A 26,093-nucleotide genomic window follows, 5' to 3' on the forward strand; every position below is an offset into this window, starting at 1 on the left:
TATAATTCAACTTCTGCCTGTTGTGGACGACGAGCAATAATTGGTCTAATATTTAGATTCTTCTTCTGCAGCCATAATCTGTTCATTCTTTCCTTGTGATTGCCTGTAGTCTGATAATATAGTTCAAAATTTTGTTTGCCAATCTGCGTTCACTCAATATGAAGAGATGATAATAAAACCGCAATCTTCTCATGCATACAGTGTCAGTTATTTGCTCCACCTGTTTACAAAGATCTCTCTTCTTCCATCTACCGTCTCTTCTCAGCAGTCGGAAGAATTCTTAGACTTTTTCATTCTTTCTTCTCTAGTTATTCTATTTCTCGTTTCTTACTCAGTTTCTGATGCATTAGGAAGCAAATTAACACTTAGCTTTACATAGAGAATGATCAGCACACAATTTTGTGCATGAGAGAGCTGGCTTTCCGTATCAATTCATATGAAAACTCTCTGTGTCGGCTGTATTTTACCTCTTGACTGGTTTCCAAGGAACTGCGTAGGCTGGTTTTCGTCGGTCTTGAAATGTAGCTGATGATTCTAAGTTAACTATTCATCCATTATTGGCGATGTTCAAAATGATTCATTTTGATTTAATTACTCTCGAACTTTTGACGTCGACGTGTTTCAGCGTCCTGCTCAGTGCTGTGAGGAGATTGACCTAAAGCAGATAACTTAAGTTGGGGTGTCGCTCTGACTGCTGGACATGCAGCATAGCTTTCCCGCATTGGTTATCCTTGGCGTGCCTATGTATTTTGATCTAGAGTTTTATGCAATCACCGGGGTTCCACGGATGTACCAGAGGTCACACAGTTGAAATAGGAATTAAAATTGCGAGATAGGAAATAAAAATCGAATTCCGCAGTGCTGCCACAACTTAGTCCATAGTGCTAAAGTTACTTTCACAGTCCAATGTACCCGTGAGCAGTGTATCTACAAACCCAAAAACTGATTCCAGGTTTTCAGAAATATTTCTTTCAATGCTGTCTACAAAATTTCTGAAACCCTCTTCTGCATTTGAAGAAGAAAGAAGAAATGCGCTTTCCTTAGTTAACCTTGCCCTTGTACCCATAGGCTCACAAGTCATATGGTCCTTTTTAATGTCTAAAATATCATTCTCTTTCATAAAGAATTTAAATTCTTCAGTGTTATTCAAAATTAGCCTTTGCTTCACCTGATCTGAACCTCATGGATTCCTCTGTATGAGGCCATCTTCAAGTTGTAGTGTACACCGCTTCTATTAACACAATTTGGAGCAGAGACTTGTCAGCACTAGTCAAGAATTTCGGAATGATCCAGACATGAATGAAAGATTTAGACACTCATTGTAGCACTGGATTTAGCCTGCATCAGGGTACTTTGGACACTTCTTTCAACTACGATTGCAGTAATGTACCTATTGTGTGTTCATTCAAAACATCTGCACTTATATCTAAATATCACTATCTCACGTTTTACAGCAATATAAGGTTGGATAGGTTGCTACTCACCATAAATATGACAGAGTTGCAGAGAGGCACAACGAAAAACTGACACACATGCAGCTGTTGGCAAAAGCCTTTCCTAGCAAAGAAAATATACACACTTTAACACAAGCAAGAATAGCTCACACACACTCAGATGCCATGAATGGCAGCTCCAGCCAGAATGCGAATGTCATATGAATAACAATCTGGAGTAGGGTGGGGAAGGAAGGAATAGTTGGATACAGGTGGAGGGAGAGAAGAGTGTTGTTTGGTAGTGCGTGCAGGGACTAGCGACTGTCAGGCACATCAGGATGTGGTGTGTGGCGAAAAAAATTGACCAAGACCTCCAATCAATGGCCCATAAGATAGCCTCCGATATCAGAGACACGAACCACTTCCTTCACTTACTTTCTACCATCCCCAAACCCTTACCTCTGGTTTCTCTACTTGTCACTACTGATGCCACGTACCTATGCAGTAATATCCTTTGTTCCCATGGTCTTGAAGCAACTGAACACCAGCTCTCCCAGTGACCTTCGAAATCCACATCCACCACCTCCCACCTCATTGTCTTTACCCTAACATATAACATGTAACAATCTGTGACAGAGTTGGTCGTAGGTTTTGTTCCAAAAATTAACAGCATACAGACAGACGTGATGACACTTTCTGCAGGACTTGACCATCATTTTGCAGGAGAGTACTCAAGCACATACGGTGCGCGCTGTTACTGATTTGTTTGACTGATGGGGCTGCTAAGTGCTATAGCACCTACTGCACACCCCTGCCCGAAGTCCTCGTGAGGTAACACGATTTTTAAACTTAAGGAGAAGTTCACGAAATTCGCTTGAGAACTGCTACAAATTCGTCGGGCAATAGACCGCGCCGCTCGAACTGTCAACACAACTGGCACTGCTAAGAGTATCCTACGACTTCCACATCGCTGACAACGAGTTATACAAAATGCTGGCGACTACGTTGAAGGTCAGTAAGACATTTAAGCATGTGTCAATTTTGTACGAGCTGCAAATAAATAGTTGCCAATATTAAAGTTCCAACCCTCGTATATAAACGATTAGGGAGACGATCTGAACAGCCCTATTATATTGGTTGCAGATGACGCTGTCGTTTATCGACTAATAATGTCATCAGAAGATGAAAACAAATTTCAAAACGATTTAGAAAGGATATTTGTATGGTGAGAAAATTGGCAATTGACGCTAAATAACAAAAAGTGTGAGATCGTCCACTTGAGTGCTAAAAGGAATCTAAAGGCCTTAAATTCAACTAAGTATCTAGAGATTACAGTTACGAAAAGAAATAAATTGGAAGGGACACATATAGAATGTTGTGGGGACTGCTAACCAAAGACTGCGTTTTATTGGCAGTGCATTTAGAAAACGTAACAAATTTACTAAGGAGACTGCCGACACTAGGCTTGTCGGTCCTCTTTTAGAATGTTGCTGTGCGCTGTGGCATCTATACCAGATAGGATTGACGGAGTATATCGAAAAAGTTCAAATATGGGCAGCACGTTTTGTATTATCGGGAAATAGAGGATTGAGTGTAACTGAAATGATACAGGATTTGGGGTGGATATCATTAAAACAAAGGCGTTTTTCGTTGCGGCGAAAACTTCTCACGAAATTCCAGTCACCAGCTTTCTCCTTCGAATGCGAGAATTTTTTGTTGACACCGACCTACTTGGGTTGAAACGATCACCATGACAAAATAAGGCAAATCAGTGGTCTTACGGAAAAATATAAGTGTTCGTTCTTTCCGCGTCCTATAAGAGGTAGGAATTATAGAGCATTGTAAAGGGGTTTCGATGAAACCTGTGCCAGACGCTTAAATGTGATTTGCGGAGTATCCATGTAGATGTAGATGTAGAAACATGACATACCATGTCACATTTCATTGGTAATGTGGAATTTAGTAACTGCTTGACATTCTGTTGAACTGGAGTATCAGAGACAGAATTACAAGTCTGATCCATTCTTATTATGTGAAATGTAGTGGAGCAGTCACCACAGACCAAATCACAAAAGAGGCCAAAAGCAGTGAAGAAGTAAAATGAGGTTGCACCCGGCGTCCACTGATGTTCAACTTGTGAACTGAATAGGCATTGAGGGGATTAAAGCCCAGGCACAATTTCAGCTTAATGTTGCTATTCAGGTGCCACGTGTTTCACGCATGTATCCCTTGCTCTGGCGCTGAGATCTGCCATATGATGAAGTCTGACATCAGCTTTGCCCCTAACACACATGAAGCGTGACTGCAAACTGTGGGGCTCCCACGTCGCCACGCGCTGTTCTGCACGCTGTCAGGGTGGGATTCGTCCCACAGTAGCATAGTCCACGCCCCTACCATACGCTGAGGTTGGACATCCACTGTGTGCCGCAGGTACCCGGAGCAGGCCCGCACGCTGTGCACGCTGCAGCGCTGCCACGTGGCCATCGCACTGTGCTACACGCTGCCGGTGCTGGCGTGCAGCCCGCCCATCGCCGTCTTCGAGATCCGCGAGACCAGGGTGCGCCAGCACTCGGGCAACCTCACGCTGTACCACGTGGGGCTCAGCGACGCCGCCGAGAAGGACGACAAGCTGCTCTACCACGCCAGCTTCTGGCTCTACTCGGTGAGCACGCCTCTAGCTACCTAACCGACCAGAAATTTTCAGCTAACTTTTGCATCATCAGCGTGAAGTGTTGGACTTCTCTCGGTCGTTATCAAGCGAAAAATCATCATTTGAAGGGAAATTCTTGGCTTCGGTATTTTGGTTATGGATTCAACCTGTGAGGCCTTACATTAGATGTTTTAACTGTGTTGATTCTAGTTATATGTCTTGTAGTGCTCTTACCTGGTGAATCACAGGGACAGGTGCCGTCAGTTGCAATCTCTATGGCATTTTTACGTTGCTATGTGAGCCTTGCCATGTACTATTGAAGAATGCTGAAAAACGTGCTTTTATGTAACAGACCAGAACATAATCAGTGGCTGTAACAGCATTCGCGCAACACATGACAATGTATCACTGTGTAGTCGTTTGCAAAGTGTTAGCTATTAACATATATAAATCCGCTTTTCATGCTAACAACAACTTAAGAACGAAACTACACTTCGTAACAGTCAGAAATTCCCACTACTCTAAAGCATGAATTTACAAAACTGCAATAGCTTATACGTCGGTCAGTTGGGATGTAATTTCATCACACGATTCCGTGAACACGTAAGAGTCAGTGAAAACAACCAATCGAGTTTCTATCTACGTCTAAAGACGGAAAACATCTCAGCACAGAACATCGAAACAGCTTTACGTAAAACTCCGAAAGCATTAGAAATGAATATTTTGTAACAACTTGAGATATATATTCACACAAAAATATCCCTATGAAATTCTTAAGAAAACACCGATTTCAAGCACAGAAATTATTTAAATAACTCGATTAAGGGTGGAAGCGAAACAGTGAATACACATGCCAGAGATACCTGAAGATATCATCATCTCTGACCGGTCTGTACTCATATAAATGTAAAGCATCTGTGGTGTCAACTGTCATAAATGAAGCTAAATATTTACGATTTACACTAAAACGACCCATCCTGCTGTATGAAACCTGACAGCATAAAATCAACGTGACACCAAACTTTCTAAAATTTCACATCAAATGTAGCAAGGACAGACTTTAAAAATACCACCACTTGCAAAATAGGTTAGAAATCAGATTAATAATGTTGCTCACGCAGCATATGTTGGCTTTATTGTGTAACAACAAAGTTAATGAGTGTGGATGGTATGCTCAGAATGGAAATAATGAAGTCACTGTAAAACAAGTCATTAATTTTGGCACTTACCTTGATTTCGTCGAAGTTTTTATGGCTCCTCTTGTTGATTCTAAGGTGATTCCACTTTGTCTTCTACAAGGTCCGGATCTGTATTTTAACAATATTTGAAGACCTAAAAAATGCGTTTTTCATGAAATTCTTAATGATCAAACAAACCCAGATCAGAACAATGGTATGGTAGAAGTAATTTTTGACTTGGTGTTCACGATCCACATTTTATTAAACTTCTTGTAAATTCACATATACTTCTTCTTAATTGTCACATCATCAGGAAAACAGTTTTGTAGCAGTCTTCATATCCACATTTTATTAAACTTCTTGTAAATTCACATATACTTCTTCTTAATTGTCACATCATCAGGAAAACAGTTTTGTATCAGTCTTCATATCCACATTTTATTAAACTTTTTGTAAATTCACATATACTTCTTCTTAATTGTCACATCATCAGGAAAACAGTTTTGTATCAGTCTTCATATATTTTATTTCCACTATAACCAAACACAAGACTTGACTGTTCTTTTAAAAGCGAAATACCAACTTAACTTTTGCAAAGTGAAACAAAGACTTTTCTGTGCGCATCCGCGCCAAAACAGTTACAAGTAAGTCAAAGATTAGGACAGTTTCACAGGAATGAATACACACAAGAACCATATCACTGTAATATATCGATACATCGGAGTACCTATACATTAATAAAACCAAATGTGAATATTGTCACAAAAATATGTTTATTACTTCGCAGAAAAGTAGTGCGATATTACTGGTACCGAGAACTGAAGTTGGAGTGCCGTAATGGTCACGTACATAAAGAACCATTACAAGTCACACCAGATATTATTTCTATGTCAGAAAAATGTTGATATCAGTACAAAACCAAAGAAAGGGTACGCAGACTTGCGATACTTCAAGATAGAATCACCTCTGACCAAAATATGTTACTATGTAAATATAGAAGTCGAAAATTACAGGAAATATTATATCAAAATATTTCGCCACACTGTATAAAACAGTACTAAATCTACGTAAAATCGATATTTCAGAATTTCACTTGAAATTTAAGTAAAACAGTTAGCAGATAAGACACACAACATGTTACGTATATGCCAGCACAACGTAGATGCAAGTGTCCTTCTTACTCAGATAATTCAGAAATATTAATGTTAATTACAACTTACTTGTTTGTGTTAATTCGTGATAATGAAAATTACGACTACAGTTTTGTTACACCTCAATAACTCAAGAAATTCTTCACTTACAAGAATTAAGTCTAAAATTCCTGTAGAACTATACCACATTATAATTGTCATACTTTGTATGCACAGGTACTTGAAAATGGAAATCTTTTGTGGTAATACTCAATAAATGTTTTAAGCAGGGATACTGGAACCATACTTACTATTCCGCAAATCACTTGGTTGTCAACCGGTTGCCACCCTCTTCAAGGCAAGATCGGTCTTCATTACATTCCACAAAGTTGTTGTTGTAAATAAATTTGTTACATCCTGTAATACTGTCTAAGACGAGTTCAAGAAGGAGGGCTTGGTAACGACAGTCGTTATTATTTACTGTACGGATGCGTGAGGTACTCTTCCCAACGCCACAGTCTGACACGTGACTCAGAAAGCAAACAGAATAGTGGCTTGTCAGAGACATTCAAGAGAAATCTGTGAAGTGAGAGGTGAATATCTATGTCATTCTGCAGAGGAACAAGTACGAAAGCAGAACGGACGTTACTGGTGTAACAAAACTGGCTCGAAAGAGATTAAACTTAAAGCTCTGTTACCAGAGAGCCTATCTGGCGAAAAGGGTTCTTTTCTTACTTTCCATCATAAAAAATACTCCTAGTGGGGTTCTGTCCCTATAGCTCTGTATGCTAAGAAAATTATAGTGTTTTGACAATGAACGGACCTAAATGAAGTAACATTTAATCCCATGAGAGATGGGAAACCTCGTTTATGTATCAATGTTATTATAAAATTCATTTTTACAGTTACTTACAAATTCACAAAAACATAAGATAAAATAAATTGCGAAAATAAACTGAACACTTTAGTAAAATAAGCCTTACAAATCCTAATATCGTCCATCAAAATAAGCACGTTTACTCAAGTCCCCGGGAAAGGTAAAATTTGACGAGTTCAAGAACGTAATCGTACTGCTGTCAGATCTAAAATTCTCATTTTACCTAGACCTTGCACAAATTATAAATAACCCGTTTTATTTCGAGTGGTTGGAGCAAGAACCATAATGGTGAAGGATCCACATTTCACAAAATGCTACATGGCGTATAAGCACGTGAAATAAAAAACAGTGTACGGATTTCAATCATTCACCCGGTCTTAACTCGCACGAAGCCGTATTAGCAGGCAAATAAGTAACTTAAAACGCTACAATTTTCCGTCTACGTCCCATCAGACAGTTCATTCTAACCAAGCAACAATTCGACTTACCTCGGTCAGCACTGTCAGTTAACTTGTAGCATTTCACGAGGCTCACATTATGTGAAATAGTCTGATATATACATCGTCCGGTTTCTTGGCAATATAAAGAAAAAATGGCTCTGAGCACTATCGGACTTAACGTCTTAGGTCATCAGTCCCCTAGAACTTAGAACTACTTAAACCTAACTAACCTAAGGACATCACACACATCCATGCCCGAGGCAAAATTCGAACCTGCGACCGTAGCTGTCCCGCGGTTTCCGGCTGCAGCGCTAGAACCGCATGACCACCGCGGCCGGCGCAATATAAAAGGTACACAGTATTATAAAATTAAAAATTCGGCAGTGCTTGGATTAGGTTGCACTCGACGTGACGTCATACTGTTCCGCGACTTCGAGTACCTTTGCATTCACGTAAACTCTCTCACACCCTGGCACGCGGAGGGGTCGCGTGGTTCGAGGCGCCATGACACGGATTGCACGGTCCCTTCTGCCAATGATTCGATTCCTCTTTCGGACATTGGTGTGTGTTGTTCCCAGCATTAATTAGTTTAAGTTAGTTTAAGTAGTGTGAAAGTCTATTGACCGATGATCTCAGCAGTTTGGTCCCTTACTGATTCACACCCATTTGGGCATTGCCTCGCACACTCTGTTCGACGCCACGATGAACGATTTAATATCCGCTCTCTCCCCCTCGTGTATCATTTAATATAGATATCACATATATACAGAAAATTAAAGTATTGCACATTTAAAAATAAACTTGTTCATAATAAATACGTAGCATGAACGTAATAAAAATGAGGGACAGCAGCATATTTAGCTATAGAGTGAATTTGAGAATCAGCATAGCTAAATATATTGTTCACACTACTGTAAAAAAAGTTAAGAAAAAGTAAAAAATTTATGCTACTTAGGATTTTCTATTTCTTTATTTGAAGTTGTAAAATTACTTGCACTTGGAATCCAAATTCACACTTTCCCATAGTGTTTTTCTTTTATTTCTTTTTGTGGTAGAACTAAAGGAACAGGATGGTCAGTAAGAATTGTAGGCAACCCCTGTAGACGTATGCGGAACACTAATGCAAACAAGGAAATTTCAATTCACTAAGGCCGAAGGTCTTTGAAGGTCAACGAAGATCACAAAGGTGGCATAAACGTCCATTTACAGAAGGTGTTCGAATGGATGACCGTTGGTATCAATGCAGTGCTGCAATCTTCTTATCAAAGATTGAATGATATTCCATATCACTTCGTCACTTATCGAAGCACATGTTCTGACAATTCTCTTTCGCATATCTTCAGAAGTGTTTGGAACATCTTTATAAACAATGTATTTTACGAATTGCCACAAGAAAGAATCCAGAGGCGTCCAGTCTGGCGAACAAGCTGGCCACGACACATCTCCTCCGCGTCCAATCCAACGATTTGGGAATTGTCTGTGCAACTCATTTCTAGCCAAGAGCAAAAAATGTACCGAACACACATCGTGTTGATATCACATATTATTCCTTGTTCCTAAAGATATTTCTTGCAATAACAGACCTAATGTTTCTCGCAGGAATGTGGTGTACTTCCTATCATTAAGAATTCCTTCGATGAGATAGGGGCCTATAATTCTGTCCTCCAGAATCCAACACATTTATCGACTATGATTTTTGGTGTGCAACTTCCCACAGTGAACATGGATTTCCAGTTGCCCAATAATGCATGTTATGCAAATTAACATTTCCATGGTTCTTGAATGCACACTCATTAGTAAATAAATTCAAATAAATGCATGTGTCATTCCTCTGAATCTGAAGTTGAGACCATTGGCAAAATTCAATTCTTGGTGGAGACTGATATGATAAAGATGTTATTTGTGGCAATGCAGAACACGAACAACACCACTCTGGTTCATGCCATATTCCCTTGCGGTTTGACACCAAGTAACACAAGGATCTCGAACCTCAGTGGCAATAGTATCAATTTCCGTTTCCTCGTTAGTAACTTCCCTTTGCTGGATATGTTTCTGATTCCTTAAAGAACCAGTTTTTCTCAATTTATTATGCACACATTGAAATGTACGATGTGTAATGAGACGCCGTTAAGGATACCTTTCAGCATTTAAGTCTCCAGCTCTCAATGAATTTCGTCACCATTCTCCGCAAATGAGAAGCATATCGACTTGTTCTTCGAAGGAATACATCATTCACATTCGCTTGATCCGACGATACTGGTCCTACCGTCCGTATTAGTGTTGTACTGCAAAACCATCGAATTGTGTTTGCATGTCAATGCCACGTTAGATGGATACGCCGTATTCGGCGATTATTTACTATCTGCACGATATGTGTGAGAGAATTGTCAGAACATATGCTTCAATATGTGCCGAAGTGATACAGATAACCACTCAATCCATTATAAGAAGATATCAGCACTGAATTGATACCAGTTGCCATCACTTTGAACATATTGTTTAAATGGCCGTTAATGCCACCTTTCTGATCTTCGTTGACCTTTTGCAGATCAGCCAACTAGGGACAATGTTCTGTAAAATCAGGTCTAGTGTTTGGTAATGACATCACAGTCAATGCATATCATGTTGCAGTTGGTACTGTGTGTGCTACTGTTGGTGCTGAATACACACCTCTGTGCAAAGCACTGAACTATGAAAATCAGCACACAACACGCATACATTGATCAGCCAGGGCATTATGGCCACCTAACTAATAGTCGGTATGTCCACCTGTGGCATGGGTAACAGTGGTGATACGGCATGGCATGGAAGAAATGAATTCCTGATGGATTTCTGGAGTGAGTTGGCATCATATCTGCACACACAAGTCACCAAACTCCCATAAATTTTGGGCAGTGGACAATTAGGTCTGATGCCACAGTCAGTCACATGCCAGATATATTCGATCTAGTTCATATGTGGTAAATTGGGAGCCTAGCACATCAATTGGAACTCGTCACTGTGTTCCTCAAACCACTCGATCACAATCCTCGCCTTATGACATGGTGCATTATCTTGTTGAAAAATGCCACTGTGGTCATGGAATATGATCGACATAAAGTGGTTTACATGGCCTAAAACCAGTTTTCAATATTTCTTAGGCTTTGTGGAGTCTTGCACGGGCTCCACTGGACTCATGGATACCCTCATGTGTGTTCCCCAGAGCATAATGGAGTCACTGCCAGTTTGTCTCCAGCCCACAATACACGTTTCAAGGAGCCGTTCCCATGCAAGACGACGGACTGGCGCGCTCCAGTTATCATGATGAACAGTGTATCAGGATTCATCAGAGTAGACAATACTCTGCCGCTGCACCCAAGTTCAGTGTCTATGTTCACATGCCCATTTCAGTTGTAGTCGCTGATGTGTTGTTAATGTTGGTACTTGCACGGTACATTAGCTGTGGAGGCTCATCGTTTGGTGCGATGTGTGTTCAGGCCCAGTTGGACTCTGTCCAGTATTAAAATCTGATCTCAGTTCCACCACAGCTCGCCGCCTGTCCCGTTTTACTAATCTGTCCAGCCTTCAACATCTGACGTGAGGGGTGGCCATCCCAGTGCCACCGCGTCTGGAATTGGTTTCACCTCATGTTGAATACTTTCACCACAGCATTCATTGAACATCCGAAAAGTCCTGAGCCTCTGGGCCCTCAAAATCGGCCCTCAGTCAAAGTCAGATAGATCGTGCACTGTCCCCATTCTCCGCGGGGACAGCATGCTCACTGATATTACATGCACTCTGTGTGAGTATGTCTGACGAGCACTCATTCCCCCACCAAATGACATTGCTATCACCTTGATGTCCTTACATCGGTAGTAGATAACTGGTAATAATCCTCTGGCTAATCACTGTGTACATACCCAGCACACGTACTGTTGCAGTCACTGCACTGCAGTTCAGTGGTTGACTTAACAACTGTCACAGGTCGCAGTGCGACTGATAGTGTGCATGCTGCTGTCGATGCCGATTCCTGTAGTAGAGCCAGCGAAAGAACTTCCCCTACTGCTACCAACTTCCAAATGCAAACCTCATTCTTAATCTGCAGGTGATTACAATAGTCGTCTACAGAGCTGCGCAAAATAATGAGCGAACTTTACAAAACAGTGTTACGTGATTCGTTGACATAATTCGCGAAGTAACTGAACCAGTACGAATGTACACTATGTGATCAAAAGTTTCTGGACACCTGGCTGAAAATGACTTTAAGTATGAGGCGCCTTCCATCGGTAATGCTGGAAATCAATAAGGTGTCGGCCCAACCTTTAGGCTTGATTGGAGCTTCCACTCTCGCAGGCATACGTTCAATCAGGTGCTGGAAAGTTTCTTGGGGAATGGCAGCCCATTCTGCAGGGAGTGCTGCGCCGAGGAGAGGTCTCGATGTCGATAGTAAATAATCGCCTAATACGGCGTTCCAAAACATCCCAAGGGCGTTGTATAAGATTCAGAACTCTGTGCAGGCCAGTCCATTAAAGGGTTGTTATTGTCATGTAACCACTCCGACACAGACCGTGCATTACGAACAGGTGCTCGGTAGTGTTGAAAGATGCAGTCGCCATCCCTGAATTGATCTTCGACAGTGGGAAGCAAGAAGGTGCTTCAAACATCAATGAAGGCCACTGCTGTTATAGTGCGAAGCAAGACAATAAGGGGTGCAAGCCCCCCCCCCCCCCCCCGTGAAAAGCACGACCACACCATAACACCACCAGCCGGCCGGTGGGGCCGAGCGGTTCTAGGAGCTTCAGTCTGGAATCGCGCGACGGCTACGGTCGCAGGTTCGAATCCTTCCTCGGGAATGGATGTGTGTGATGTCCTTTGTTAGTTAGGTTTAATTAGGTCTACGTTCTAGGCGACTGATGACGTCAGAAGTTAAGTCGCATAGTGCTCAGAGCGATATTGAACCACCTCCTCCCAATGTTACTGTCGGCACTAGACATGCTGGCGTCAACCGCCTCCATGAAAAACACGGCCACACCATAACACCACCCCCTCAGAATTTTGCTGTTGGAACTACACATGCTGGCAGATGATGTTCGCAGGGCATTCGCCATGCCCACACCCCGCCATCGGATTTCTACATTGTGTACCATAATTCGTCACTGCACGGAAAGTTTTTCCACTGTGCAATCGTCCAATGTTTTTGATTCTTACACCAAAGAAGTCGCATTTTGGCGTGACGTGTGGCTTATGAGCAGCCACTCGACCACAAAATCCAAGTTTTCTCACAAAAATTTCAAATGTGTGTGAAATGTTATGGAAGTTAACTGCTAAGCTCATCAGTCCCTAAGCTTATATTCTGTTTAACGTAAAGTATCTTAAGGAGAAACACACACACCCATGCCCGAAGGAGGACTCGAACCTCTGCCAGTACCAGCCGCACGGTCCATGACTGCATCGCCTAAGACAGCTCGGCTAATCTCGCGCGGCTAGTTTTCTCACCTCCCGACTAACTGTCATAGTACTTGCAGTGGATCCTGATGCAGTTTGGAATACCTTGATGATGGTCTGGATAGATGTCTAACTATTACACATTACGACCCTCTCCAACTTTCGGCGGAGTCTGTCAGTCAACAGATGAGGTCGGCCTGTACGCTTTTGTGCTGTACGTATACCTTAATTTTTTTAAATTTATTTATTTAAATGTCAAGTTCCGTAGGACCAAGTTGAGGAGCAAATCTCCAAGGTCATGGAACGTGTCAGTACATGAACTTACAACATAAAAGGTAATAACAGGTAAAAATAAATGTTAATGAACCTGAAAGAAAATCAGCCCATAAGTTTAGGCAAACGCTATCAGCAATACAGTGAGAATCATCTTAATTTTTCAAGGAACTCCTCGACAGAATAGAAGGAGTGACCTATGAGGAAACTCTTCAGTTTCTATTTGAAAGCGCGTGGATTACAGCTAAGGTTTTTTAATTCGAGTGGCAGCTTATTGAAAATGGATGCAGCAACATACTGCACACCTTTTTGCACAAGAGTTAAGGAAGTCCGATCCAAATGGAGGTTTGATTTCTGACAAGTATTAACCGAGTGAAAACTGCTTATTCTTGGGAATAAACTAATATTGGTAACAAGAAACGACAATAAGGAATATAAATATTGAGAGGCCAATGTCAAAATACCCAGACTCGTGAAAAGAGGTCGACAAGAGTTTCGTGAACTCATACCACTTATTGCCCGAAGCGCCCGTTTCTGAGCCAAAAATATCTTTCCAGTTCACTGTCATATCGGAAACAATGGACATAGGGATGTTTAGGAGTGTGGGAATCTCACGGACAGACGTTTGACACAAGTGACACCCAATCACGTGACCCTGAGTTCCTCAGAGCGACCCAAGCTGCTCTCTCACGATATCTGATGACTACTGAAGTAGGTTGATATGGAGTATGTGGCAGTAGGTGGCAGCACAATACACCTAGTATGAAACACGTATGTTCTTAGAGGTGTCTGGATACTTTTGATCACATAGTTCAAATGGTTCAGTTGCCTCTGAGCACTATGGGACTTAATTACTGAGGTGATCAGTCCCCTAGAAGTTAGAACTACTTAAACCTAGATAACCTAAGGATATCACACACATCCATGCTCGAGGCTGGATTCGAACCTGCGACCACAGCGGTCGCGCGGTTCCAGACTGTAGCGCGTAGAACCGCTCGGCCACTCCGGCCGGCAATCGCACAGTATATCGTCGGGGATCTTCTTTCGCCGACTTATATGCAGAATACCGGACACGTGTCGGTAGACCACCTCGGTGGTGGGGCTCAGCAGCTGACGCCGGCGCCGCTCTCCTGCCGCAGGTGGTGCTGCGGCTGATCCCGTGCGCGGCGCTGTCGCTGCTGATCGCGTGGCTGGCGCGCACGCTGTTGCGCAACGGGCGGCGGCACGCGGCGCTGACGGGCCGGTCCCGGCGCGCGCAGCGCACCACTCGCATGCTGGTGGCCGTGCTGCTGCTGTTCCTGGCCACCGAGGTGCCCAGCGGCGTGCTCGGGCTGCTCAGCGTGCTGCTGCGGCCCTGCTTCTTCCTCAACTGCTACAAGCTGTTCGGCGAGGTGATGGACATGCTGGCGCTCACCAACGGCGCCGTCAACTTCGTGCTGTACTGCGCCATGAGCCGGCAGTTCCGCACCACCTTCTCGCAGCTGTTCTGCCCCGCGCTGCTGCTCAGCAAGCGCAAGGCGCCGCCCGTCTCGCTGACGCAGTCCACGTGCGTATGATGGCGCGGGCCGGCCGCGCTCGCGCTCGCCGCCGCCGACTCCTCGGACGGACAGTTCGCTCCCACCAGCAGGGCCACCTGCGCCGAGCACGCCCTCTGAAGCGAGCCGCGTCGAAGCACCCGCGGGCAGTCCGCAGTCGGCGATGTTTGTGTGGTTGACAGTTCGTCGACTTCCACAAAAATGGCAAAAGACTGATATTTTATACCGCAAAAATAACGTACATACACTACTATGTGACTGTAGTTGTTAACAGTTTTCAAGCACAAGTACAAATGCTTTCGATGCAAGAGTGGTACTACTGCTTTTGACACTTCTCGGCGAACATTTTATGTTAAATCTCCAAATATCGACAACAGTCACTTTTGTGGTACTAAGCCGTGGCATTAGATTATACTGTTTCGAAGTGAGTGACAGGACACATGTTTCCCTTAAGAGCAGGTCTAAAATCATTTATGAGAAACTGACGTTGAAGGACTCCACCATAATGTGGAGCCATACTAATCTTATATGTGCTACCGAATTCACTTTTTCCCCTTTTGAACTCGTATTAGACTCACTGGGCTGTTATGCTGCTGGTGCTAATTGGTGTTGTCAATATGGCTTTCTAACGTTCCATCATAGTTCAAACAATCACCATCATCTTTGTTAACACATATATCTCTTTTTTAGGCATTTAATTATAGTTTATGCTTCTTATACATTTTTCGTTTTTACTTTAGCAATTATTTTACTTCCGATGTACACTTTCTACCTTAAAATTTGCCGGCATTAGTAACCGAACGGTTCTAGGCTCTTCAGTCCCGAACGGAACTGCTGCTACGGCCGCAGGTTCGAGTCCTGCCCCACGCTTGCATGTGTGTGATGTCCTTAGGTTAGTTAGGTTTAAGTAGTTCTAAGTTTAGGGGACTGGTGACCTCAGATGTTAAGTCCCATAGTGCTTAGAGCCATTTGAACCATTTTGAACCTTAAAATTTATGTTTTTCTTTCTCCAATCAATTTCACCACCTTTACATTCTACATCTTAATTTCTGTGTGCAGAATTTCGTCATCGTTGTTATGACTCTTATTCTGTACCACACGAGTTCTACCTTTTTCCTGATTTCTTTCTTGTGTACTTTCTTCCCCCACTTCAAATTTTTGTAGAATAAATAAAAGTTAGTGGTTACAGAATTTTGAGCTGTTTTACAGCAGTCCAATATCAGATAGAGCATATACATACTCCTAGAATGTTGACTGATTCTCGTAGTTATGTTGTCAACAACTGCGTGCTAGCCTATAAGCAGATTTATGTGTGTTGTCTATGCAGTATTAGAGTGGTCCGAGCAAATTAACTGTCCCAATTCGTTACCTGTCAAAACATGGTAGTTTGATGTCCAACAATGTTATGGCGTACAGTACACCTATGAAAGACAATGAATACAATTCCCTAACAGTAAAATAGTCTGTAAGAATAAATTCTGTTTTCTCAGGAAGCTCAATATGTACAGTGAATATTGGAACACTATTAATGTTGAACTCCATTCGTAAGTTAATCATAGGCGTTGGAAAATTTTTCTGACTCAACGAAACAGAAATTTTTGTGTAATCAAGTGGCTTGCATTGCGTACATGTTTGCTTCTTTCTTCAGCGTCTATATAACAACATTTCTAAAATCAAATATAGATAACGACGTGCTCTGTACTACTGGTCTCACCCAACCTTATGCCTTTGCTTTCTGTATCTCACCTGCAACTACTTCAGTAAGTATTTCATAGTTAGAACAAGGACTGGTCAGTAGCCTAAAGTAAAATCAAAATGAAAATGTGAACAATATATGACAGGTTGGTGCTGCATCAACATTTTAACAAGTTGATCAGTTTTTTAGCTAGCCATAGTATGTAACCTCTGACGCTTCCAGCTTAGAGCCCAAGTTTGAAAGCGTGAGCAGTGTTACCATTCTACAATGACGCAAGTTGTACATAACAATTTAGTTACCTGTACTGGTCATGTGTCAACATGTTTATAACTACGAAATGAAAGTTTTAACATTATTTTACATGTAAATATACAAGAGGTACAACATAATGTATATATTTTCGTGTACCATAAGCATAAATATTTATTTTGTATATTATTAACTGAGAGTTTTCAAAACAGGCCTTAGGTTAGGATTGTAAATGAAGACAAAAGACAGGGTGTAGACAGCTTTACTAAATTGTATCGACATTGAACCTATATTGTCATTATCATCCTTTCAAGTTTCAATGCAAATTGCTGTCTTTGAGGTGAATTAAGAAGTATCTGATACTGTTGTGCACGTTTAAGTCAGAACCAAATTCTGTTTTTTTACGCAACACATAGATATGTATAAGTATAGGCAACTTTTTGTAAATGTAGTTTCAATGAAATGTTATCAAACAGATAAAAAAATCAACACAAATTCCTTTTTCGCAAAGATTCAAAATATATGATGCAAGATTTATCGTAAATGTGAAACATAATGATAAGTAACTGTTATGTCCAGATTCGTTAACTGAAACCCTGACGAAAGTGAAATTTTGTCATGTTAGTGCTTTTATGGGAATTACCAGTTTTTAACTTATGGTGAATAATATGTAAATATTGTTCTCCCCATCCCCCAAAAATACAATAAAATTATTTATCTATTTTAAATGCCATAAACATGTGTCTATTAATTTAGTTGTGCCAAAACGCAGCCAAGCTGAAACCACACTGTCATTCTTCAAAAAATATACATATTGAATTGTTCATGTTATATGAGGCTGAGTCGTAACAGTGTAAAATCAGAAATTCACGAGACATTTCAGGTTTTATATATCTTTTAATACAAGTCGAATGTATAGTTTGCATGTGTGAGCACAGAGAGGGAGCTAGTCACTTATTTCTCGCACTTTCTCTGGCTTTCCTGTTTGTTAAAGTTGTCGGCCTAAAATACCACCTAAGCTGTGTGCAGTAAGACGAATGACTGTCCAGTTGAGCACAACCTGTTACTATCGGTCAAGTGGGGTGTCTTATTCTCAGTGAAGACTAGTGGAAGCTGGTGCACAATGTGCCGCCAATATAGACTCTTGGGCGGCATCTTAGGGTGGCTGCTGCCTGCGACGGGTGTCGCAGTCGCCACCACCTCCACTGTTCGTGTACTTTAATGATTTCGTGGATATTGCGAAATTTAACTGGATATTCACTTTTTTCATTGCGTGCCTCCTCACACTATAATCATCGGGAGTAATTTCAGAATTTAATTCATACAACTGATACATAAACTCACATGAGTGCAGCTTGTTCAAAGTCATCGATCCTGCTAGTCATACTTACCTCTATTTTAATCGTTTATTACCTTCATGCTTTGCCTCGAAATTTTTTATTATGATGTGTTTCAGTGCACGTAATGCTTCGTTAATTAACATTCCAAGGATCTGGTTGGAGAGACCTTGCCATATTCCTTAACAAAGTGGTCGCTTCATGGTAGCGTATTTCTAGGTTTTGCGTACATTGTGGTGACTAGTGGGTGCAGAAGTTCTTTTTCTTCCTGGATGGTGTTTAATGAGGCAAGAAACAGTGCGGCTTTTACAAGGTAAGTATGCTGTCTCAAGCTGTGTTGGAAGTTATGGTTATTTGTGTATGCGTCAGGGCGTTTTTATTTTGGTAATTGTTGGAAATCGAGGCTTTCCAGTCGAATGTCTGTAAAACATAATAGTGTGTAGGATCATTCTACAGCATAATCCGTTTATTAGGTGCAGTGTAATTTCTGTTGATGACTAGACTTTCTTTTAAATGCCCAAACCAATTGAAAACAATACATTTGCTTTGAGGTTTCCCTTTTATTTGACAGTTTCTCCTGGGTGAACAACGTGTGAGATATGATGAACACGCCCACATTCAGACAAAAGTATTTTCGCTTACATTTTCCTGTGTGCAAATAATGCACTCTTATTTTCCTCCTCTTGTTGTGTTGGCTTGTATCCAATATTCCATTCCACACTTGCTCATTACGCGTCGACTATACGCGAAGCTTTAATTTTTTTTTGTGTGTGTTAAAACAGACATCCCTTCTGAACGTTATGCTGTTTCGTTGAAAGAGTTAGTACAAGTTGATTTGCAGTGAAAGATGCGAAAGTTTGTCTATTGCTGGGTTACTGGTTAATGACATGGCATCGTTCTCTTTCAGCTTTCTGTTCCCACTTGCAGTACACTGCAAAAAAGATCAGACGTAGGTGACAGTTGTCAGAAAACTCTACTGGGCTTGTAAACGGCCTACACTTTTTTATGTGACCTGATTGATGAAGCAGAACGTCAGAAAAATGTTCACAATATATATCTCTTCCGACAGCAACTTTTGGCCCCGAAACATTTTCGATCATCATCTGACCACATGTCAGAAACGTATTCACAACTAAAAATTGTTGCACAAGGAAAACAAATCGGGATTAAATGAGTAATTCAGTAAAATTTAAGATATCAGTTAGTTCTATTAATTTCAAAATCTGATTTGGTGAATGTGTCATGAGCAGCATGGCACAACCGATTGACTAACACCTATCCACACTAAACCGAAAATATAAATAACAATCACTGCAACATAACGTGATAACCAATCTCAAAACCTATATTCTGAGCTGTGAAACATACAAAGAAAAGAAAGGTACCTACTGTTTGGTGCTCTGAAAACGTTTCTGCTCATTCCACTTTTGCTTCAGACAGAGCAATGTTCACTGCTGGAGACAGAAATTAATGACAGGTTCATGTTAGAATTAAATTCAGATTGGAAATTTAATATAAAAGCAAGTATGCAAAAGTATTTTGGACGTAACATTCATAAGTGATTCGGTAATGTACACTCCTGGAAATGGAAAAAAGAACACATTGACACCGGTGTGTCAGACCCACCATGCTTGCTCCGGACACTGCGAGAGGGCTGTACAAGCAATGATCACACGCACGGCACAACGGACTCACCAGGAACCGCGGTGTTGGCCATCGAATGGCGCTAGCTGCACAGCATTTGTGCACCTCCCCCGTCAGTGTCAGCCAGTTTGCCGTGGCAAGCTGGGCTACGGTCCCGCACACCGTTAGGCCGTCTTCCGCTCACGCCCCAACATCGTGCAGCCCGCCTCCAGTGGTGTCGCGACAGGCGTGAATGGAGGGACGAATGGAGACGTGTCGTCTTCAGCGATGAGAGTCGCTTCTGCCTTGGTGCCAATGATGGTCGTATGCGTGTTTGGCGCCGTGCAGGTGAGCGCCACAATCAGGACTGCATACGACCGAGGCACACAGGGCCAACACCCGGCATCATGGTGTGGGGAGCGATCTCCTACACTGGCCGTACACCTCTGGTGATCGTCGAGGGGACACTGAATAGTGCACGGTACATCCAAACCGTCATCTAACACATCGTTCTACCATTCCTAGGCCGCCAAGGGAACTTGCTGTCCCAACAGGACAATGCACGTCCACATGAATCCCGTGCCACCGAACGTGCTCTAGAAGGTGTAAGTCAACTACCTTGGCCAGCAAGATCTCCGGATCTGTTCCCCATTGAGCATGTTTGGGACTGGATGAAGCGTCGTCACACGCGGTCTGCACGTCCAGCACGAGCGCTGGTCCAACAGAGGCGCCAGGGGGAAATGGCATGGCAAGCCGTTCCACAGGACTACATCCAGCATCTCTACGATCGTCTCCATGGGAGAATAGCAGCCTGCATTGGTGCGAAAGGTGGATATACACTGTACTAGTGCCGACATTGTGCATGCTCTGTTGCCTGTGTCTATGTGCCTGTGGTTCTGTCAGTGTGATCATGTGATGTATCTGACCCCAGGAATGTGTCAATAAAGTTTCCCCTTCCTGGGACAATGACTTCACGGTGTTCTTATTTCAATTTCAAGGAGTGTAGATAAATCTTAGAGACTTTAATTAAATTTAAGGTTATTAAAGATTTCAAAAGCAATAACACATGAAACGTTACCCTTACACTTCTGGTAAGTGAACTTGCAGCATACTGGTTCAACGTTTATGAGAGCATTAAAGAAAGAAATTTTCTGTATACATCACAAAGCTCTGTGACCTTTATCGAAAAGTGAAAAACTGATATTGTTGCACTTACATCGACAGTTATCTACCTGTCATAGCTGTGGAAAATAAGTTTGAGTACAAGTGAAGGTAAGAACTGAAAAAACTGTATATAAATATTATGAGAATCTGTAAAATGTATGCTGCAGGCTCTCCATGATTCATGCAGATCGCTCCTTGAGACTGAACCTCAGAAAATAACCTTAGAGCCAGTCATCACACCTATCTTCCACAGTAACTGTTTGGAATCCAAGAGTATGACCAGAAGCTGAACAGCAAACGGAAAGCCTCACAAAATCAGAATGCGTAACTACTCTGCCCCTCATTCAATAGGTCTGATATACAAACTACCTGGTCTTTAATCGGTATGTATTGACTGTCTCTGAAGTATATCCTAGCAGACATGCCTTAACGAGACTAGACAACGTCTGTAACACCACAAGTAATCGACCATCTGGTATAGAACATCACTGTAACACTCTTGCAAATCCCAACCTGTGGAAGAACGATTCATCTCGAAGTTAACCTTACTACTTTCATTAAGTTCCTCCTGGAGTTAGACCAATTTTGGAGCGTTCTTTGCTGTGTGGCCAGCATACGACATTGCAAAACACAATATTTAGCTATCATCTAGTAATTGATTGCTTGTCTAATATCCAAATAATGAATTATGAATTCATATGAATTTCCCAGTATTATTTCGAACAGCTATTTTTTTTTAAATATGCTAGGCAGAGTAAAATGACATGGCCTCTTCCCTATCCTTGGTGACAGACATCGCAGACAGAGTCATGGCTATGATTATATGGTTACAGTCCTGGATGACATTCCGGCTTATATATATGTATGTATGTGTGTGTGTGTGTGTGTGTGTTTATAATAAATGTCTAACAAAACAAAACAAACACTTCAATAGAATTAAATTTATGTGATTTGCTTACATTAAAATACATACAACATATTTAACATCTGATGTGAGCTCTTGATTTCGCAGTACCATAGCGTCCTCAATGATTTTAATTCAACCTACTGACCGGTTTTGAACAAGATACTTACATCATGACTGATCACTCTTCAGAAGACCTAACTTGGTGTCACATACCAACTTTATGTCACAAGTCAATGCCTCTGATTACATCACTACTCTACACTACTCTTAATAAATATTCTACAACCACTAAATCGAAATTTGCTGAAATCTCACACAGAATGCTGTATCACTTGACACAGAATTTAAGCTTTTCATTTGTGTAAATCTTTAATTGGTGAAAAGAAAAATGCAATACATACACAGATAGAAATTAACATGTAAGTAAATCAGCTTCATCTAGTGTAGAAGTCTGATGCATAATTAAGTATCACATAATATTACGTGGTCTACAGTGGGAAAAGCTCCACCACTCCACATGTTGTGAGCGTGAGGTTCATATTCTGTCATTCTGCCCAACAGATTAATGTGAGATGTACCCTTCACCCTGTGGCTCCTGCAAGATGCAATTTCCACCCCCGCACTACTACAGAAGTCAGACAGATGCTCCTAACGTTCTAAAGAGAAATGCCAGAAAAACTTTCAGCAATAAATTTCTTCTGGAGTCATCCACTGTAAGGAAATGACACAAAAATGCACAAAATTTCTAATGTAACTAGTAGGATACTTGGGTACTGGAGTAGTGCTAGTTATTGTAAGAAAAACATGAAATTAACGAAAATTATTATTTATTTTCCTAACATTCTAAGAAATCACAATGGCACCTTTAGTTATGAACTGAAAAAGTTATTTCTGGTTTCTTTCCCAAATGTGAAGTTACCTCTCAAGGACAGGATTCGCTAATGAAATTTCTATACAAAGTTTAAAATTTTTATTGACTTGGCAGAATGGCTGAGAGCTGTGCCTACTCAAGTTGAATAATTATCATTTAGAGTGTTGTTAGGTACGGTCGAGGCCGTCGCGTGTGAAATGCACTGAAGTGTACTGTTGTGGAGGAAATATGGGGATCGCAAGAGCTATAGCACACAATACCATAAGATGCGGTGACTACTGTCTGAGCCGCTCGCTGCTGACAAATAAGATAACTCTAGTTCTATCTGGATTGACCTCCGCCAATCAAACTCTCCCTATGCCTTGATGAAGTCAAGGACTCCTATTCGCCCCTAGTCTAACTACTGGCGTAGTACACCGGACAGCTAACCAGTCCACCGTGATGCCACTCAAAAATTCGCTTGCAGGCGTTTAACTATAGCTCTGTCCATTCACACAGCACAATAAGTGTGGCGGTCAACACAGTGAACAACACTTAATCACAAGGACTCAACATATAGTCGCACACCGATTTGCTCTTGACAGAGGTGCTCTCCCAGTGATGTACTGAGGAGAGACTTGTTCCTCGCTCTTTGAGTACATGTACGAGCGCTCATACTCTTGTTACGTGCTCTCGTTCCAAGACCGACAACGGAATGACCCCTCTCCACGCCAGACGTAAAGGGGTATAGCTTTCAGTCTCTTCGATTACTCCTTCAGCTCAATATCATCTGCCAATCAGCATTGCTCTTCTAAAACGGGAGAATGACGTTTCGTTTAAGGCGACCAATCCGGTAATCTGTAGTATCGGCGTTTGGCGTTTGCTGTCTCCCTGTGTAAATCTCTGAAACTGCGTGCTATGTTGCAAAGAATGCGTAGGCTGGGCGCTCCCACGCATTGTAGCGGAATTTGCTTTCAAGCCGAACACGGGGTCATTCTGCCTTTCACTCGGGCAAATGCTGTCTGCTCTACGGGCGGTCGCCGGCCGACGTAGACAGCTTTAGTCGTCCTCTGAAGGGACCGCCTCCCCAGCGTGCCGTTTGTGTCTCCCGAACTAAAGCCCCTGTGACCGTCGTGTCTTGAATGTGTGTGTGTACGCCAGCCTCGAGTATTTCAATCTCAGAACGCATTTGTGATTTTCTACTTATTTGTGAATTGTTTACATGAATTCATGCAACATTGACTTTATCTTATCGAGTTTGGGTTCGAATGAAGCGTCTTGATGTGTGGAATATGATTGTGAGGGCGGAATATGTAAGCAATGAAGGTCAGGAGACCACGACGTCTTACAATATATTTGAAAATCATGTCATTACATTCCCACACCCCATAGTTCTTACATTTAAAATAAGAGCTTCTGCTTAACTGTATCTGAGAATGAAAGATCATTTAGTACGAACCAAATCGTGTGCCTTATATCTTGTTCAGCTTACACTCAGTGTACAGAATTCACACAAAACAAACCTCACAAATAAGGTTATTAACATAATAGCACACCCTGAGCACCTTTGTAGGTTATACTCATCCTCACTACCTATAAACATGGACAATACAGTATAAGATGAAATACCCACAGCTGAAGGAACTATAACTGACATAATGCAAACAATATGAGAAGAGACAACGTGTTCCTGCCCAAAACTTCAACACATAAGATGTTGAAATCTCTGACAAGCTATAATTAAAAATTGGAAAACAAAAGAAAATATCCTTGAGAACACATGAAACAGAAAGGAATTAACAGGTACATGGACAAAGAGAGTTTGCAGAAGCAGTAATGTAAGAGTCACCAGGGCAGGTCTCACATAAAGGAAGAAACACTATCAAAGCATCGTCATATTAATTCTAGTACACGGAAACATTCATTATACAGCTGAAAACCAGAAATTGGTTAACTGAAAAGTTTATTACATAGGGTATATCTGATCACACTTGTATGACTTTGAGGAGGAACAGATAGAAAACACTCAAAATATGTAAGATATATCTCGTCAGTTACTTCAAAACATACTTCCGTTTTACTAGCGTAGAAAACTGAAAATATCATCTTCAAATTATGTAAGTGAATATGTCATACCTTTTATTGCCAAACTGTATACCTTTTTAACACCTTTCAACAGGGAGTAAGAAAGAAAAACACAGTATTATTATTATTATTACTTTCACATCCAGATCCAAGTTCTTTACTAACAGGTGCCTCTAAGTAACACTCTTGTGTCACTACTACTCTTGTGATTAAATTTCTTTTTTCCATCAGCTCCTTTGCACATATACAAGTGACAATCGCAATGTGGACTCTCACACCCTGTTAAATAAGTACCCCTTAGTCTCCTTAAAAACTTAGAATGATACATAGGCTTTATATCAGCGATCATTATATTGCAGCCCAGATTAAACACTGGTACAGCCCGCAAAGGGAATTACATAGATATTCCTGGAAATGGAAAAAAGAACACATTGACACCGGTGTGTCAGACCCACCATACTTGCTCCGGACACTGCGAGAGGGCTGTACAATCAATGATCACACGCACGGCACAGCGGACACACCAGGAACCGCGGTGTTGGCCGTCGAATGGCGCTAGCTGCGCAGCATTTGTGCACCGCCGCCGTCAGTGTCAGCCAGTTTGCCGTGGCATACGGAGCTCCATCGCAGTCTTTAACACTGGTAGCATGCCGCGACAGCGTGGACGTGAACCGTATGTGCAGTTGACGGACTTTGAGCGAGGGCGTATAGTGGGCATGCGGGAGGCCGGGTGGACGTACCGCCGAATTGCTCAACACGTGGGGCGTGAGGTCTCCACAGTACATCGATGTTGTCGCCAGTGGTCGGCGGAAGGTGCACGTGCCCGTCGACCTGGGACCGGACCGCAGCGACGCACGGATGCACGCCAAGACCGTAGGATCCTACGCAGTGCCGTAGGGGACCGCACCGCCACTTCCCAGCAAATTAGGGACACTGTTGCTCCTGGGGTATCGGCGAGGACCATTCGCAACCGTCTCCATGAAGCTGGGCTACGGTCCCGCACACCGTTAGGCCGTCTTCCGCTCACGCCCCAACATCCTGCAGCCCGCCTCCAGTGGTGTCGCGACAGGCGTGAATGGAGGGACGAATGGAGACGTGTCGTCTTCAGCGATGAGAGTCGCTTCTGCCTTGGTGCCAATGATGGTCGTATGCGTGTTTGGCGCCGTGCAGGTGAGCGCCACAATCAGGACTGCATACGACAGAGACACACAGGGCCAACACCCGGCATCATGGTGTGGGGAG

General features: G+C 42.1%; 1 protein-coding gene across 1 annotated transcript in view; it reads left to right on the top strand.

Annotated features, from left to right (window-relative positions):
* The window catches only part of LOC126272428 (G-protein coupled receptor dmsr-1-like), a 456,502-nt gene extending 438,880 nt beyond the window's left edge, over nucleotides 1-17,622 (top strand). Inside the window, exons 5-6 of the mRNA XM_049975286.1 lie at nucleotides 3,864-4,095; nucleotides 14,545-17,622. Coding sequence (XP_049831243.1) covers nucleotides 3,864-4,095; nucleotides 14,545-14,961 — 649 coding nt within the window. The 3' untranslated portion in view covers nucleotides 14,962-17,622. The remainder of the gene's footprint in view (nucleotides 1-3,863; nucleotides 4,096-14,544) is intronic.
* The last annotated feature ends 8,471 nt before the right edge of the window (nucleotides 17,623-26,093 follow it).

Source organism: Schistocerca gregaria, chromosome 5 (assembly GCF_023897955.1).
Source record: "Schistocerca gregaria isolate iqSchGreg1 chromosome 5, iqSchGreg1.2, whole genome shotgun sequence".
Classification (NCBI taxonomy): Eukaryota; Metazoa; Arthropoda; class Insecta; order Orthoptera; family Acrididae; genus Schistocerca; species Schistocerca gregaria.